This window comes from Prinia subflava, chromosome 5 (genome assembly GCF_021018805.1).
Source record: "Prinia subflava isolate CZ2003 ecotype Zambia chromosome 5, Cam_Psub_1.2, whole genome shotgun sequence".
NCBI lineage: Eukaryota > Metazoa > Chordata > Aves > Passeriformes > Cisticolidae > Prinia > Prinia subflava.
The window spans coordinates 15,409,953-15,427,552 of record NC_086251.1 but is presented as its reverse complement, the minus strand read 5'-3'; the positions used below and the strand labels follow the sequence as shown (position 1 = coordinate 15,427,552).

The window sequence follows — 17,600 nt, the reverse complement described above, 5'->3', positions numbered from 1 at the left end:
AGTGATTGCCACATTACTTCTGCCATCCATTGACTCTACACATGGTTTGGATGAACGCTATCTCTTTTCAGTAAAGTTTTGTTTGAAAGCAGTTAAAACAACTTGCAACCACATTCTGTGTGTGTGTTTTCTTCATGTATTATCAGAAGTTTTGTTTAACCTGGCATAGCAATTTTGTCTCTTCCCCTCAGCATATTCCCCTGTTCCCCTCTCATATTCCCACAATGTGTTTCCACGAGTAAGGAAGAGACATGGCTTTATGTCTAGAACCAGAACTATTAAGTCAATTTTACAGGCCAAAGAATAGAAGGAGTAGATTCAGACCCTAAAATTTAAAGGCTAACTAATTTAAGTCTGACATTCAAGACTAAGGTAGAAGTTATTTGCACACACTTTCAGAAATTTCTGCCACATGAAAACGTTATCTTGGCCAGTACGGCTGCTCTAGACTCACTTCAGAAATTCCTTAAAGGCATCACTTTGTGTGTCTTTTGATTTTGGGGTTTGTTTGGTTTTTACTGCCTTTAAGTGTATTTTGCCATCTTTCTAAGCACATTACATCCGCATTTGATTCACCAGAGCTCTCTACAAACTGAAAAGCAAAGGTATTTAAGTACAGACTTAAATTTTTAAATATCCTTAAATGCATTGTAGGTATTACAGTCACTAAAATAACTGAATACATATTTTTAACTGCTATTTCTAAAAATTCTTTCCAGGAGACTTTTTTTTTTTTAAATACTTCGCTGATACTGCCTGATCTTTCTTAAAAGCAACTAAGGATAAGGAGAGTTATTAAAAATAAATAAATAAAAGGCAAGCAACAGAATGATACTTACAAACAATTGTACATCTGACCTGGAAAAAAAACCAAAAAATTGAAATTAAAATTACTGGAAGCTCAAATAAAATAAGGATTGGTTTAATTAACATGAGGGCAGAAGAAATCTCTTTTGAAAAGTCTTTTTTGAAAAAGATTTTTCAATCTGTAAAAGGCATACTTAAAATTCGACTGACATAAAAATAACACCAAAAACATACACCAAACTAGTAGGAAAAAAACCCTAAGCACGCTGGTAAAATGTTAATTTCCACATTCTAAAAAGAACTAGTTTATTTCGTCATCAAAAAAAAGTTTGACTAACATAAGGCGGTTATTTTGCACATATCAATTTATAAACCAAACCTGTAAGATCTTAGTTAAAACACACTTTAATTAGTATCCTTGACACCATCTCACAAAATAATGGCAGATATTAAGAAGAAAGACGTAATTGACAAGATTTTTCCTTTCATCCTTTTGCTGTATAAACCTTCTTATTACTTCTCACAAAAGAGGGGTTTGCATTTTCTGAAGCAAACACAGGGTAGTCAAAGTCCAAAACACTTGATACACACTCTGAAATCCAGCTTACACATGGGCACACATTCATAACATATCAGCAGTTGCCATGTAACTGCAGCCTGAAACTCTTCTGCTGGTAATACTGACAAACATAGCAGAACTTTGCTTTGAGGATGATTTTTAGACTTCAAACTTTGTACTTTACTTCCAAATAGCCATTTCCCTTCCTGTTGATGTGAGAATCAGCCCATATATTGTCATGTTAACATCCCTCCAGGTGGCACCACAAAATGCTGCTTAAGGGAGTGAAGGAAAACCCCCTGACTGAGGTCTGCAAGAAGCAGTCTTATCTAAAGCACTTGGAACTTTGGTTTTCTCTACCTTCCTCCAATTTCTTAGCTCTCTGTGTAATTTCATGAGCTAACTCAAAATAAGCAGCTATCTCACAACACCCATTTAATGCAATGCTTGAATCCCAGATCACTCCCTCCCTCAGCTGTCATGTTGCTGGTGCCACAAGGAGCTCCAGAAGCAGCTCCTTGCACCAGTCACGGGTCCAAGCAGACACACCCTTAAAAAGTAGTCAGAAAATGCCATTAAATCTTATTCCCATTATGGTCTCAGTGCCACAGCATGAAGAGTTTGGGCACTCTTCCTAGGAAAAAAAGCCCTTGTAAGCACCAAAGACCTAATGCCTGGTCTTATGGAGCACAGCCCTACAGACAACGTGGCACACAACAGACATGACATGGGATGCAGATCTCCTACATACAATTGTGAGGCTCCTCCTCAACCTGAGCTTTTGAGAGCTCAGCCACACTGCAAGGCTATTTGGGAAGCGAGGAAATATTTGCCTGCACCCAGGTCAAGAGTACTTCTGCATTCCTATACAGAGTGTGTGAGGGAGAAGAGCTCAAGAAGTAAACAGCCACTCTGAAGGCAGGAAGACACTACCCTGCAACATCCAGAGCAGAAGAGCTAAGATGTGTGGAAACAGCTGCTGAATAGTGAGCAAGAGGTGAGATCCCCTGAAATGCAGGGTAATCTACAAGCAAAGCCAAAAGGATGTTGTGTTTATTAAGAAAGGGAACTCACAAGAAGAACAAAATCAACAAGAAACGCCACAGGGCTAAGCTACAGTGATTTCTGCAGCTCTACAAAGAATCAAGAGCCTGACATCATTCACAACCCATCATCCTTCAGTTACTTTCTCTTCTGTAGAACTGCTTGAAAATGAATTTTCTCATCTCCTCCACAAGTTTTGAGTTTAGGGCTACAGCATCCTTCCTGAGCAACAGGAACAACAGTACTATAAGACTGTGAAACAGATACGCCACTAGAGCAAATAGCTTGAACTCCTTTATACTATCCCATTTCTTCCCTGCCGGCTCAAGCAAGGAACACCTTGATTCCTGTTTTATGGGCATCTGATCTAATGCAAATAATGACCAAGCTGCTAGAAATTTGGTTATACAATCACATGTGGGTTTTATTAAGGATGCTCAAACAGGCTTAAAAATGAAAGTTACCCTAAAATTCCTGTCACATGATTAATGAACTGCATCCCATCATTCCACTTGCTTATCACACCCTGGCAATACTCCCTTAAAATAATCTTCTAACTTCCCAGAACCCTATGTGCAAAATCAAATTCAAAACAATCACATCCCCCTGACAGCAGGCAGGCCTCCTTCTGAAACCCAAAACCACACAAAACAAATGATCCCATTCCAAAGCATCAGCCTGCCTGACTCAGTCATTCCATGCTGTATTTTTCAACACCAACCATGAATCAAACTGTTCTCCAACCTGATGTTATTACTTAGAATTTACACAAAGCATTTGTTTATGAATTCAGAGGATATTTGCACTGAACACCTGATTCTCCTTGTGTTTGCATTTAATACATCATGAGCCTTGCCATCTCTGCTTTTCTTTTTCAATGACAAATCCCTATTATTCATATATACATCTGGGTAATTTTTTTATCTTTTGTGGAACTTTGGGTAGGGGTGGAACATTCTTAAGCAAGGAAAGACAGCAAAATGCCAAACACCAACTATTTCAACTGAAAAACAGGTGAGATATGTATACACAAACCCATCACTGTCATCAGCTATGAATTTTTTCCAGTGTCACACAGCCATGCTTAGGGCCCAGTCAAAGGCTGTAAGTTGCAGAGGAGCTGAGGAATTCATTTGAACTTGCACAAGGTCTGTGCTCCTTATGTGAGCAGTTTACAACTGACCAGGAGTTGGTGGTGTGTGATACATGCAGAATTCAGCTCCATCCTCCTCAGGCACACACTGGGTTGCCTAACTGAGGAATCAGTATTAGTCTCATGACTAATGGTACAGGAAAACTTCTTAAAAATAATGAGTGAATGAGAAGAGCAAACCTCACTGATATTCGATAAATCAGAGTAAGATATTTTCAGGAGCAGGATTTAAAACATGCCAGCTCTACACATGCACTGGGAGAGCCACAGGGCAGACAGTAGCGCAGGACTTCAGCTCAGCTCGGCTCTGCTGCCAAACTGTGCCCTCTAATAAATTTGGGGTTCCTGCTGTGGGGAAAATCCTCGTGGACAGCAGCCAACCTACCTGCTCCAGTTTTCAAAACAAACAGCATGGTTTGGTTCATGTAACTATAAGGTCAAAGGCTGGCTAAACAAAGCTAGCAAACAAAAAAAATCTTAGCCAAAAAAACCCCCTTAGCCAGAAATCCTTTCCAAGAACACCACTTGAGGTTGCTGCTTACTGTTTCTGGTGTGCTGCACCCCTCTCAAAGCTGATGATCTTCCATGTGTTTATCTTCAGATCTTATTGTCTTCACCCACCCATCCTCTCAGGTTTGGAGGAGTTCCACAAAAATACCAAGTCGTCTCTAAACTGCTTCTCAACACCCCTTCACCAAAGCAACAGCAAAATTAAGATCACTGCCCCACTAGCCAGTACTCGTGATCTCACACCTTTCTTCCCCCCTCTGTGTCCACCTACCATTAGCTGTCCCACATGCATAACTGGGGGCTTTGGGACAAGCCACCACACAGCACCATCATGATGGCTTGCAACCAGGCTTGCATTTGCTGATGCTGTCAGCCACCACCACTCAGCCAACAAACATTAACCAGCAAAGATGCAGTAACTTCGCCACTTACAGACCTCTTTCTCACCTCTGATATTACCCATTTAGCATGGGATTATTCAGGCAGCATTCCCACAGAAAGCTTTACTCAAGGTCACACAGAGTAAGTGAAAATCAGACTCAGGAAGACTCACAGTAACAGAAATGGCGTTGCTAAAGTATTGTATCCACAGACTGATACAGCTTTCCAATACTTGCTGATTTTGTAGGATTTTTAAAGCATTGACTTCCATTCCACCTGGGGGCATGTTTGAACTTCCCTAGGAGTGCAAAATCTTAGTCAGCAGGGAGTAACACCTTTCTGCTGGAGACTGTTGTCTCCAGGAAGACAAGGTGGGTTTTGGGAAGATGAAAGGTTTCTGTTTCTTGAAACCCATCTCAGGCCTGTTCCATCTCATTCATTTCCATATTATTTCCAAATTAATGAAGTGTGTAGGCTTCCAACACCAGACAAGAAGAATGAGTTCACTTGACTTGGGACACAGAAGTATCTGCTTAAACCTGTATGAACCTATGTCAAGTAACATGCCTTATCTGGACAATGTGTGGATTCTGGGGTGGAAAAAATATCATATGGGAAAATGAGTCAAAATACACTTGGGTAACATAATTGCCCTATTTTCCAATTTCTTTATAAAATGTCATAAATCTTCAACTGCAAAGCATTTCCCTGCATTTAAGCAGAAAACTTCAAGTGCAAATCATGACACTATTACAAAACCAGAATCATCAAGGCTGGAAGAGACCTTCAAGATCATCCAGTACAACTATCAACACAGCATCACCACAATGACCCCTGGACCACATCCCCAAGCACCACATCCAAACACGTCTTGAACACTTCCAGACAGCCTTTAATTTACAAAGATATGCCAAGCCAAGAAAAGCAGGTGTTTTCCCCTGTGCTTCCCCTGTCCAACGAGGAAAAAGACAACGTGGACAAAGCCTGTGTGCTGAAGGAGTGGTATGATAACAGTTCAGTTACCAATTCCAGTGGCATTTGGGGATACTTAGCTCTCATGTATCAGGTCCTTACTACTCGAAGGAGGAAATAATCAACAGGAGGCTAAGTCAGAAACTAACATTTAATTATGTTACATAGTTTCCTTGAAGATTGATTACTTGGTGGATTCAGTGCTAGAGTTTGGAGTTGATTATCTTTTCCCCTTTGTAGTCTATATTTACTCTGCTAAACTCACTTTAACCATAGTCCACAACAGTTCTGTGTTGTTGTTGGGGTTTTTTTCATTCAAATTAACTCCAGATGATCTCAATAATATGATGCATTCACTTCCAGTGAAAAATAGAATATATGCTGTGGCAAGTGTCCGTTCCACCTGTTTTCCCTCTGGTATTTTATGCAGGTACTCACAGCCCATACACAATACACCACTTCACAGCATGTTTGCTCTAAGTGGGCTTATCCTAGAGTAAAAAAGCTCTAATTTTAGAAACAGCGGTAAGTTTTTACAGGATGTTTGGAGTCTTCTTTTAACCCTAATTGAGCAGCTCTGCTAATGAGCCTGCACAGGACCAGATGGAGATGTGGAACTCGGAAGGAAGAAACATGAGCTGCTGTTTGTTATGAACTGGGTGGGGCTGGACCCTCCTGGGCCACCCTGTTGTATTAGGGAGCTGTGCAGAACCCTGAAACAGGCACACACAACTGTGCTCAGGCTATTTTGAGCTGTTATGCAGTTATGTGAAAGAGGAAAGACTATTTCCACTTTGCATGTATTTATATTTTGCCCCTGACATTTCTAAATTCTGACTTCCCTGAAGCAAGCCTTTCTGCAAAGAGAGACCAAATATAATTTCTTTTCCACTGGCTTTTATGAAAACATATGAGGACATTCTAATTTGTGCAGCACTGCCAATGAACTAAAAGTGCTGTGGAATACAAAGCCTTGTAAGAAAACCAAGATGAGACACCAAAAAGATACTTGTGATGACACATACTGGACCAAGCTCTTTTTTTCCTCTCTTGATTCTTCTGCAAGTTTTCCCTATATCTGTTTTTCAGATGGCTAGCCTAGGAGCAAGGAGTTTTCAGGGCAACATATCCAAAATAAAGAGAAAAGTAGACACCAAAACCCAAACATGACTGCATGGCAACTGCCAGCTGTCTCACCACTGACCCCAGAGAACACCATTAGATTTAATTCTAATGAATTCCAGTTTAAAATGTTTAGTTTAAAACATTTCCATGCAGCCCAGTAGCAGTTCCGTCTCACCCAGACCTCCAGGTCCTGATTAATTGCAGGCATTAAGTGCTGCAGACTGTCGTGGTTGCTGGGGGAGGTGAATTTTTCCAGGGAGAGGTAAGCAGGCCAATTAGTAATCAGCTTTTCTGCTGGCACCTGGATTGGTCACTCGGAGGTTTAGACACGCCTCTGAGGACACAAAGAGTTAAAAGCAGGACCCCAAGGGGGTTCGGCCTCTTTTCAGATCCCGGTTTCAGCAGAGAGACCTGTCAGGCCTCCTTCCCCTGCCCAGCCACGAGGCTGGGTGGGGGAGGGGAAACACGTGGTCGGGCTCAGGTAAGCCGGAGCCCCGGGGGGAGAAGAGAGTGGACAGGACTGGAACTGAGCTGCCCCGTCCAGGATGGAGGGGTGGAAAACTGTGGAAGTGCCTTCTGTGTGTGCTCACCCCCCTCCACCCCCAAACTCCGGGAGAAGGTGCCCAGCCACGTGGGGGTTGCCGAGCCTGGGAGTGCCTGAGCCTGCAGCACCCTGCTGAGAAGAAACTGTTAACCCTTGCTTGGCAGAAAGAAACTTTTCTTAGACATTGATTCTCATGACTGGTGATTTTCAGAAAAAAAAGAGAAAGAAGCAGCCTAAGACCGAAGTGATAAAGCACGATTAGAAAGAACCTGATAGGAAAAGAATGAGAGGAGTAGCCTTCTGAGCTGGACTTTTCTTACATAATGTCAGCCATAGACTGAACTTGAGTATCTTTTGAACATAAACTGCATTTTTAGGTAGATACAGCTGCCCCTGCTTTTGCTACAGTGACTGGCACTTGAAGAGTAGAGCGAGCAGAGAGGAGGAGAGTGAGGTAGTGCCTTCTGCCCGCAGGGGAGACCTGCTCCTGGAACCCCAGCCCCTAGGTAAAAAAAGGGAGAGCTCAGCATGCAAGTATCCTTAAAAGAGCCCTGTATGCAGCCTTAGACTATAGACAGCGGTGAGAGCGCTAGACATAAGAAAAAGAGAGAGTCACCCTGGCAGACTTCTCCGGGCGGTGCTATGGGTGACAGGAGAACACATAAGGGGTGGACCCGTGTTTTCTGGAGAACAGTCTGTGGTGCGAGAGAGACTCCTCTCTCCCTTGCTGAATTGAAAATTAGTTTGTTTTTGAGTGGTGATTGTTTGATCTAAAACCCAAAAGTTAGTCTGTGAAAAGTGATGTGTGGAGAAGTAAAAACTAGAAGAAGAAATGTTCTAAAAAGTTTTTATTTCTGTCTCTGTGTGTGTTTAAGAGTATTTCTGTCCCTGTTCTTATGTAATGTAATAAAGTTTTAGTGAGTTTTTTTTGTTTTCAAGATTTAAGCCTGCTCTGCTCTGTTCCTGATCACATCCCACAGTAGCTGTTAGAGAAAAAACATATATTCATGAGTGCATTAATATCTAGCCAGTGCCAACCCATGACACAGACCATCTCATAGTTTAGTAGGATCATTCCTCCAACTGAGGAAACAGCAAAACTTCAGCCCAAAGAAAGGCTGAAAAGTTTCAAAAAGCTTAAATAATTCACATAACCAATAAATTGTACGTGTAATTCAGAGATTATCCTGCTGAAGGAGGTTATAAAGAGAACAGTGTGCTTATTTGGCAATGGCAAGGAGTAATACTTGAAACAACTAATTACTAAACCCCAAATTGTTATTCCACTCAAGTTCCATGTCATACCGTGGTGGTTCCACCTTGGGCAGAGTTAACTTTCTCCACAGTGGCTGGTGTGGGGCTGTTTTGGATGGGGTACTTGGTTGCTAGCTGGGGTTAAACCACAACACTTAACTGACATAGGTGGACCTGGAGATGGAAGAGCCAGAGCAGTGCTGCAATTGAAAAATTCCTCCTCTTCTACGAGTTCTAAGAGGAATTTCCAGTTAACACTGCCAGTCTCCAGTCTTTTTTTTTTTTTTTTTTTTTTTTTTTTTTTTTTTTTTTTTTTTACTGAGGAAGCGTCAACCTTTACTTTTATGTGAACGAGCCACATTCCTGCACACAGCTCAAGAGCACCACTTTTTCACTCGGAGTCATTACTCAGGCACACCCTGGAAGAAGCAGGATTCAATGAAAAAAAAGGAGAAAGGAAAAAAAAATAACCAAATCCGGGTGGCAATGACACAACACTCACTGTCGCCAAATCAGCAGGGCTGGCCACCCAGGCACCATGGAAAACGCTCACCAGAGCCAGCAGCTGCCCGGCCTCTGCAGCACAGGCACAAAAAGGAGCAGCATTTCCTGACACAGCCCTATTTCACATCTGCTTAGCCAAGTGCAGTCAGGACTCTCAAGTTTCTCTTATCGCAAGGATATTTCACTATGCTGTGCCAGACACCTTTGCACTCTGCACAGTCTTTGCTCAGGGAAGTGTTAAAAATATTTTACAAGGAGAATAACATTGAGCTGGATTTGGTTTGAGAGTTTTCCAAGTAAAACTAGTTGTAAAGGGATTTTAAAACTTACACTAAAGCTCAAAAACAACATCAAGAATGATTATTCTTACTGACAAAAAAGGACCAAATTTTTAATCTCTGACACCCTGTCTAGTGGCAGGAGAACCATGGCCTGTGAAAGCCTTCAAGCTTGCGCACAGACAGCTCAAAATTGTCTTGTTTACACAGAAAATCCTTTGAGGGGGGCAGCCTTGATGCTGGTATATAAATGTTTTGCTCTTTCCTGCCTTAATTCTACACTTTTTAATACAGTTTATCTTTTTGTTTTTAGCAGGGCCCTGAAAACTTCCTAATCTAAAAATCTGTGAGCTGTGCAGCTGGGAGAAACCAGCCTGTGACCACTGCCCAACACAGACTTCTCCAGCTAACCTTCACCTCCTCCTTCACGCTCTATTGCTGTTTATTACCATTCATTTATGCTCCTTCAGCACATTCAGTTCTAACTCCGTGTGAAATGCTCCACTAGAACCCAAATAAATTTTCTGTACGGCACTGCCCTTGCCCTGTAGCTGGGTGAATCTATCCAAAGGCAGGGAGGAGAGCGCTGCTCCCTCCCCATCCCCGAACAGCAGCTTTGGAGGAGTTATGCAGTTTGAGACCACTAGAGGCCCCAGCAAAACCATCCAACCTCAGCCCAAGTGACTAACAGCAGGGAAAGAGGCCTGAATTCCCACAAAAATTGACATTCTGGAAAGCACAAGGCTAAGGATGACCGCATTAAGTGTGTAAAATGTGGATGCAGATGTCAGCACCGCCTCAGATGCAGATTGTGGGAGATAATGACACCAGGCCCAACTGGCTTGGGTAGGCTCAGTGCATCTTCAAGCATCATAAACCTGCCACAAGGAAAGTAATTTCATGTAATAAATTACTGGCTGGACCTTAGACTTTCTTCACAGTGCTTATTTACAACATATCACATCTTCACCTGCACTGATTCACACTGAATCTATATTTTTTGATGAGACCTAAAAGCAAAGTAGCTTGACTTCCTCAAAATAAATGCAAATTTACAGCAAAAAACATGATGTGAAAGCTTTTCCAGCTCCAAAATCAGCCACAGATCCGGCTCATCTACGAGGATCAGATTATCACAAACACAAACAATTTGATTAAACTATGTTTTCCCATATGTTATTTCCACACACAGCACCATGAGGCTGCGGGGATACCCTTGGGGTTTGCCTGCAACCATCAGCCCATTTAATCCTTTAATGAATTTAAACTGTAGCAAAAGACAAATGGACCGCCAGTGTTCAAAACATGCAGTAGTACTCCTGGGAGGGAACAAAAGATCTCATTGTACATCTCCACTAAGTTCATCTGGGGCTCTGGTAGAGTCTCTCTTTTGCTCCTCTTTGAACAGAAGCTGAATAGAAGCAGGAATGAGAATTGGCTCCGCCACCCCCCCAATGCCTGACTCGTCTCTGTGAATACACTGAGGCTGCATGAGAAGTTGTTCACCGACCACAACATGGGCTCTCTCATTTACCAGTCAATAGACACATCTCTCAGAGGTCAACTTCATGGCCATCTGGGAGGACTGGCTATGGTGGAAAAAGGCTGCATGGCGCAGGGTCAGAACCAGAGATCAGACCGACACTGCAGCCTGAACAGCTGCAAACTTTTTACTCTAGAAAAATAATACCCACAGCCTCTCTCTCCTTCCAAGACACATGAAGGAGTCCCTGCTGATTTGTATATTTGGCATAGCTCTGATATAGATCAGACAGTTAGCAGGTAGCTCATTTCAAACTCGTATTTTAAGAGGCAGATGTTTATGTTATTTATTACCAGTCTGGAAACATGCTCATTTCAAATACAATGCGCATTATGTGCAGTGTTTGCTCAGCTTGGTATATCACTTGAAAAGAGAAACCAAACTAAACCTAGAAAGTCTTCAAAGCTAAGAGTCAATTTTCCCAACATTTTGGTCATTGTTTGCTTAGAGCAACAGTACCACTGATGCCATTTCCCACAGCTTCTGTTATCTCCATATACTTACAGATTTTCTCCTACCTACACTACAACCCAGAATACAAAAGCATATCTCTTTCTATTGCATGGTCTTGGCAGACAAATCCAAAGTTTTTATAAAAGATTACTTTTTGGAAAAAATATTTTAAAAATTGCAATTAAGTGAAAGACAAGACAACAGACAAAATTCATTAAATTTACCCCAACTCATTTTACCACTAAATGAAGATCCACTGCCAGTGAGTTTAATGATGAAGCACAACCATTTTAATCAGAAATTCCCGCTCCACTCAAGGATGGTTCTTGAAAATTTTAAATGCACAAGTTTGGGGTTTTTTTAATCTCTATACAAGTTCTGTTTCTGATGACACATCCATGCATATTTTATGCAAACAGCCTCCTCTTTCACAGACTGCCTTGAGAAAACACATTAAATGCACTTTGAAGTTTCATTAGAAGTACAGGTGCACTATTAAGAATAATTGTGTCACAAAGGCCTTCACAGCATCTGACAGTGTTGCCCTAATAGAAAAGCAGAAAAGGGCAGCAACAAGTGCAGTACCATCCTCTAAGCACTTTGGCAGATTCTCCAAAGATTTGGCAAAGTCTGTAGCGGCAACGATTGCCAAGAAAAAAAAGGTAGACATTGAAAAGTACTAATACTGGTCAGGCACTGACTCTGCAGAAGACACTGGGGGGTAGGGGAGGGCTTCATCAGTACTTCTCTTTTTCCACCTATGCCATTAACCCCTTTAGTCTAATTATTTTTTCAAGCATGTTAGGGACAGTTAGAAATTCAAATGGAGGGATGTCCCTGAGGTATCCTCAATGTATTTTAATCTCTTTTAATATGCCTATACAAAATGGCAGAGTGAAAGATGAGCACCAGGTACTACAATCAATCACATCTCTTTGTCCTCCTTCATTTTTGCTGCACTTCAACAACACATTAATACTTCCTTCAATTCATTATTCTTTGACTCAAATTGAAAGTCACAATCTGGTTTGATTTCACACAGATTATATGTGCATTGTCTTTGAAACAGTAGATGGGTTCTCTTTCGCTCCTCTGCCCACAACAGACCACAAACATGAAAAGTGAAAAAATATCCCTGCTTCTCTAGAAGGTTTCTAACCTCGAGCCAAACTATAGAAACAGTTTCCCTGCACCACTGCAAAATGCCTCAGAAACCCTGAAGGACAAGAACTTCATGATTTCCAGACAGACACATTTCTTTCTGGCTTATGTTTGGTGTTTAATTTTTTACACTTCGCAATAGCTAAAGCATAACTGTTCTACCATATTCAGGGAGGAAACAAGGACATACCCAAAGCCAGCTAGCTAGAGCACATTCACTGCTATTATTTATTTGCCAAAAAAAAAAAACCCAAAAAACAAAAAAACCCAAAAACAACAACAACAACAAAAACCAAAAACAAACAAACAAACAACACAAAACCCCCCCAAAACAACAACAACAACAAAAAACACAACAAAAAACAAACCAAAAAAAAAAAAAAAACAACCCCAAAAAAAAAAAAACAAAACACCACAAAAAAACCCCACAAACCCCACCAAACCACCAAAAATAAACCACCAAACCAATGCCTCCTACTCAAAAAAAGAAAAAAAACAATTCAAACAAATACAAAAAATCCACAAACCAGTAAGGCTATGCAAATGCTCAGCTATTGTATTAAAGCATACCTAGTCCACAAACAGGACTTTGCACTACCTGCTGAAAATATGCTTCTGAAGTTTCTCATCTTGTGCTTAAGGCTGACAAGCACCAAAGCTCTGAACAGAAAAGCCACGTAAATGGGTCTGGTTTTGGAGCAAGAGCTTTGGGGAAGGTTAGATGGGAAACCCTTCAGTTCACTGAGATGCGTTTTCACCATGCACACACGGGGCAAAGCTTCACCTTCACACTCAAATGCTAAAGCCACATTAAACCAGCTCTAAGACAAAGATGAAACCAAGTCCTCCATGCCTTGCATCGTGTTTTATGTGCATGCCACAGAAAGGCTAAGTCATTTACTGTCTTTGCTCATCTAATATCCAGAGCTGCCTCAGGTTAGGGGGATAACATACATATTTGTAACTGTCTATAAACTGCTGCTTGCCAGCCGCAAAAATTTTAAAGCAGCAATACAGAACACAAACCTTAAGTGCTCTGCACCACACTGCCAGAGGGATTTTGGTATATCTGTAATCTTAGCACAGTAAAAATTACACATGAACTCAGTGTGCTGAGTTCCAAGTCAAAGCCTTGTATCAGATGACACAAATAACTGACCTTTGTTACCTGTGTGCAGGTAGGGGAGAAAGATAAGAGTGAAGAGGAAGCTAATTACATTCCAGCTGCTGAAACCTCGTTATCTTTGTACCTTTTAATTGACTTGGTCTTGCTTCCAACATCACCTTCCCTGAACTGCTCCTCTAGTGGCCTCAGGCTCTTTCCTCCCCTCTTTCCAATAAGGGTTAAACAGAGTGATTCACAAGCTGGATTCCTCTGCACCTCTCCTGTCTCTAACAGAGACAGTCCAAACGTCACAGAGTTATATAATGCTGACAGAAATGTGAGTACCTGAAGAACAGGTTTGAATATAGAATGTAAAACATTTATAAGAACGATTACATACCAGAGCAAAGCAGTGCATCCTTCACAGGCTATGGCAGTCTCCCATCTCTAGGAAGTACTGCTTGCTTTATTCCTCCTTACACTTCAGCTGCAGAAAACAAACTAACAGGAAAAAGCACTTTGGGATAATATGCCTTATTGGTGAGAGCTGACAGCAGAGTTTGATCCACACCCCCAGAGGGTTTGGTCCCTGGCCTGCATGGCAGCACCTCCACCCTGTGTTCCAGCAGCAGTGAGAAGGAATCCTGCAGATACCACCAGGAAGAGTTTCATCAAGAGGGAAGACTCAGCTAAGGCGACACATACAAATGAGATCAAGGGCACGCCAAGCCAAGTCAGACTAAAGACCACTGTTCACTGCACCCAGACTGCCCTGCAAAGCTGAAACACTTTTCAAAGGACTGAGAAACGCATTAGCTTGAATACACTAGCACACACAAAGCCCCAGTTTAGAAAGATGCCTGATCCACCACCTGACTCAAGCTATGAAAATGAAAATATACCCACAGACTCTTCTTCTGTCATGTATTGGGACACATGAGCCTCCAGATGCCAAAGGCAAGAAGGCAGATGTCTAGACAAACCCTAAGGGCTGAGCATTTCTATTAAGACATTTTCTCCTTTTCTTTTCTAGTGATATATCCAGTCTGCATGACCAAGAACGTTTTAAAATCCAGTGTTACAGCACTTTCTCCCCACCATACAGTGATTTTCACTCTGTGCTGCCTCTAACAGCAACTGCACATTGTGAAGTCTGTGTTCAGAGCCCACTTTAAATGCAGACTAAGTGTTAGAGTCCAGTCCCTGTTCTGCCTCCCAAAGACACTTACCAAAGCACATTCCTTACAAGTAAGCCAAACAAACAAAGTGTTTGGATAACTAAGGGGTTTCCTTCTTGTTTGAAAATGGAGCAGGGACCTGAAAGTGTGTGCTCTTGCAGTGTCACCCAGGGGGTTCAGATGCAGGCAGCCAAAAAGATGAGTTCTGACAGGACACTGCTACATGTAAGAGGAAAGATAAAAGAATCACTCATGTCTCAAGATCATGGGTTAAAAACCAAAACAACCCCATGGACAAAACCACAAAAAAAATCCTCAGCCAACTAGAATGTCTTATCAGGGATAGCTCTAAAATCAGGGATGTGTTTCTAGAAAGATTTCAAGATCAAAGCCACCTACAAGAAGCAAAAAGGTAGTTTTTAGCTGCCAAAGGAAAAAAAAAGAAAAAAATTTGCCCTGAATGTACTTCAAACGAGCATGTTTCATTATTGACTCCAGTAGCATCAAATTATCTACGTTCATTCATTCAAACTCTACTACACTAGGGCCAGGAATGCAGCACCAGCAGAGACAACCCAAGCACAGAAGAAACCAAAAGAATTACCTTTCTACTGACAGAGGTCAGCCCAGGGGTAATCCTGCACTGAAAGGAGCAAGTACTATGATAAGAGACAATAATTAAACAGGAAATTCTCTGTTAACATCTGTTTTTGATCCAACACCAACCACTGGGTATTTCCTAGCCAATTTCTCAAAATCTTACATTAGATGATATGACTTATCAGAATTTAACCTTCATATTTAAATGACAGAAAATGAATTGCAGTTATGGTATTTCTGACTCAAAGCATTCATACTGCAAGTTAACCAAAACAGTCTCATTTGAATTACACCCTTTATACCTGACATTTGAACTGCCTACACTGGAGACTGCAGAGTGAAAAAAAATGAAGAAGGGGATAGAACATTATTCTTTCTATTCTTTATCCTGATTTAACTAGAATTTTATCCTGGAAGATATTTCCAGTTTTACTATTGACACGCTTATCCCACTTCAACACATACTGTATGAAGATTCCTCCATTCCCAAATCTTATCACAGTAACATTTTAAGCTCTTACACCATTCTTCCACACACCCCGCCCACATCATTGGAACACTTCATGTATCTATCAATCCTTATCTCCTATAATATGCAGACCTTGAGTTTTTAATTAATTTCATTAGGATAAATTTTATTGCAATTCCATCAACAGAACACAGAATGTATTTATAGCAGCTATCAGAAAAGCTGGGTGTAAATGGTGGCTCAGTCACCCCAGAAACAGTATCTGCATAGCTACACAACCCAAAATAGACCCAAAACATCATCTTCCAACAGAGCTGATCTTCTGCAGAAAAAAATCTTTCCAGTGAAGTGTCAGAACTTCCTCCTTTATTTCAAACACTGATCAGACACCCAAGATACAGAACAGCTTTGAATAAGAAGTTTAAAATGCACAATAGTTTTCTCTCTTATTATAGAGAGTTTACGTTGCCTTGTAGATACCTTGTTTGTGTTACCATTTGAGCTGGTTCCTTCTACTGAAGTACCACAGCTTTTGCTGCAAAGCTCTCTTTTTAAAGTTATAGGCTTACATAAAACCCCAGAAGAAACCCCAGTAAAATAAAAGCCTTTCCCTGACTGCAGGAGTCAGGTTTGCTTATCAGCTGAACTGGATCCACACTACTCACAACAGCCCAAGGACTATATAACAATAAAGAAACAGGCCTAGCAAATTTTAATATTGCTGCTTCTGGGTGGAAAGGTTTGTTTTTTTTTTCCCTTGCTCAATCATTTATTCATTAAGAAACACAGTTTCAGGGAAGACTAAACTATTCATGAATTTGGGCTGAATTTACAGCAGGGTTCACTCAAGGACAACCCCTCCGACTCACATTGAAACCAAGGCGGGAGATGGAAAGGAACTGCTCCGATCCTGACAAAAACCTTCAGATGCTGAGCACGGGGAACAGAAGCCGAGGCAACAAAGGGCCACGTCCAGCCACAATGCAGTGAACATGCTTCCCAAAAGCCCCACAGTCACAGCGCTCAGCTGGCACACAGCACATCCACGCTGGAATCTCCTCCTGCCTGGCCACAGAGGCAAGGGCAAAGCGGGAACGGGGCACAGCTCCCACTCCACGAGCCGCCGGCCCGGCTCAGACCTGCCCTCGCCGTGTGTCCAGTTGTCCCTGATTACCACCAAGCCTGGAACACATTCCTGCCTGGGACAGACCCGAGGTCAAGCCCTAATGAAGAAAAAAAGCTTCAGCAAAACACATACAGGGATGTGCCACTGGGAAAAACATGGGCTGCCCCTCTTCTCCTGCTGTCTTTCCCTCAACTCCATCCCCTGGGGCTCTTGGGTTTAAACACAAACCACACAGGCAAAAAAGAAGCCCAAGGTAAACCACTCTAATATGAGGTCACACCAAACAGTCAAATTACCCTAAACTACCCAAATTGTGGGTTTGTGTTGCTGTAAAACTTCCCCCTGCTCCTAGCCTCCACCCCCATCCCCACTATCTAGTGGAATTGCCACAATTTTTCCCTTTGAAATTTTTTTGGGGGGGAAAAAGTTATTTCCCCGTATCTATTCCACCAAATGCAAAAATAAAGATGTAGGTTTTTTGTTTTCTTTCCATGTTGTACTAAAAAAGAAAATCTGGCCACTGCTGAAACTGTGTGCACTTCAGTGAGGGTGAGTCTGGGACACATTCACATTTTACTAGCACCTAGAAGCCAACAGCTCCGGGAGCAGAAAACTCTGTAAAAACAATAAATAAACATTAAAAAGAAGGGCAGGGGAAAGGCATTTGTTTGCACACCAGGGTGGGGTGGCAGCACAGTACTAAAGACATAAATTATTCTTTTTCCTTTCTGTTTAGTTTTCTGCATAATCCCTCTAAATAGCAGTGATTTGGGGAACAGCATTAAATTCCTCTCTCAGAGGCCATTCTGTACATATGCCTTATTCAAATGCAGT

General features: G+C 41.7%; 1 protein-coding gene across 1 annotated transcript in view; it reads right to left on the bottom strand.

Moving 5' to 3' along the window:
- The window catches only part of PTPRJ (protein tyrosine phosphatase receptor type J), a 76,017-nt gene that overhangs the window by 27,643 nt on the left and 30,774 nt on the right, over nt 1-17,600 (bottom strand). The window contains exon 2 of the mRNA XM_063398138.1: nt 840-858. Within this exon, the coding sequence (XP_063254208.1) occupies nt 840-858 (19 nt within the window). The remainder of the gene's footprint in view (nt 1-839; nt 859-17,600) is intronic.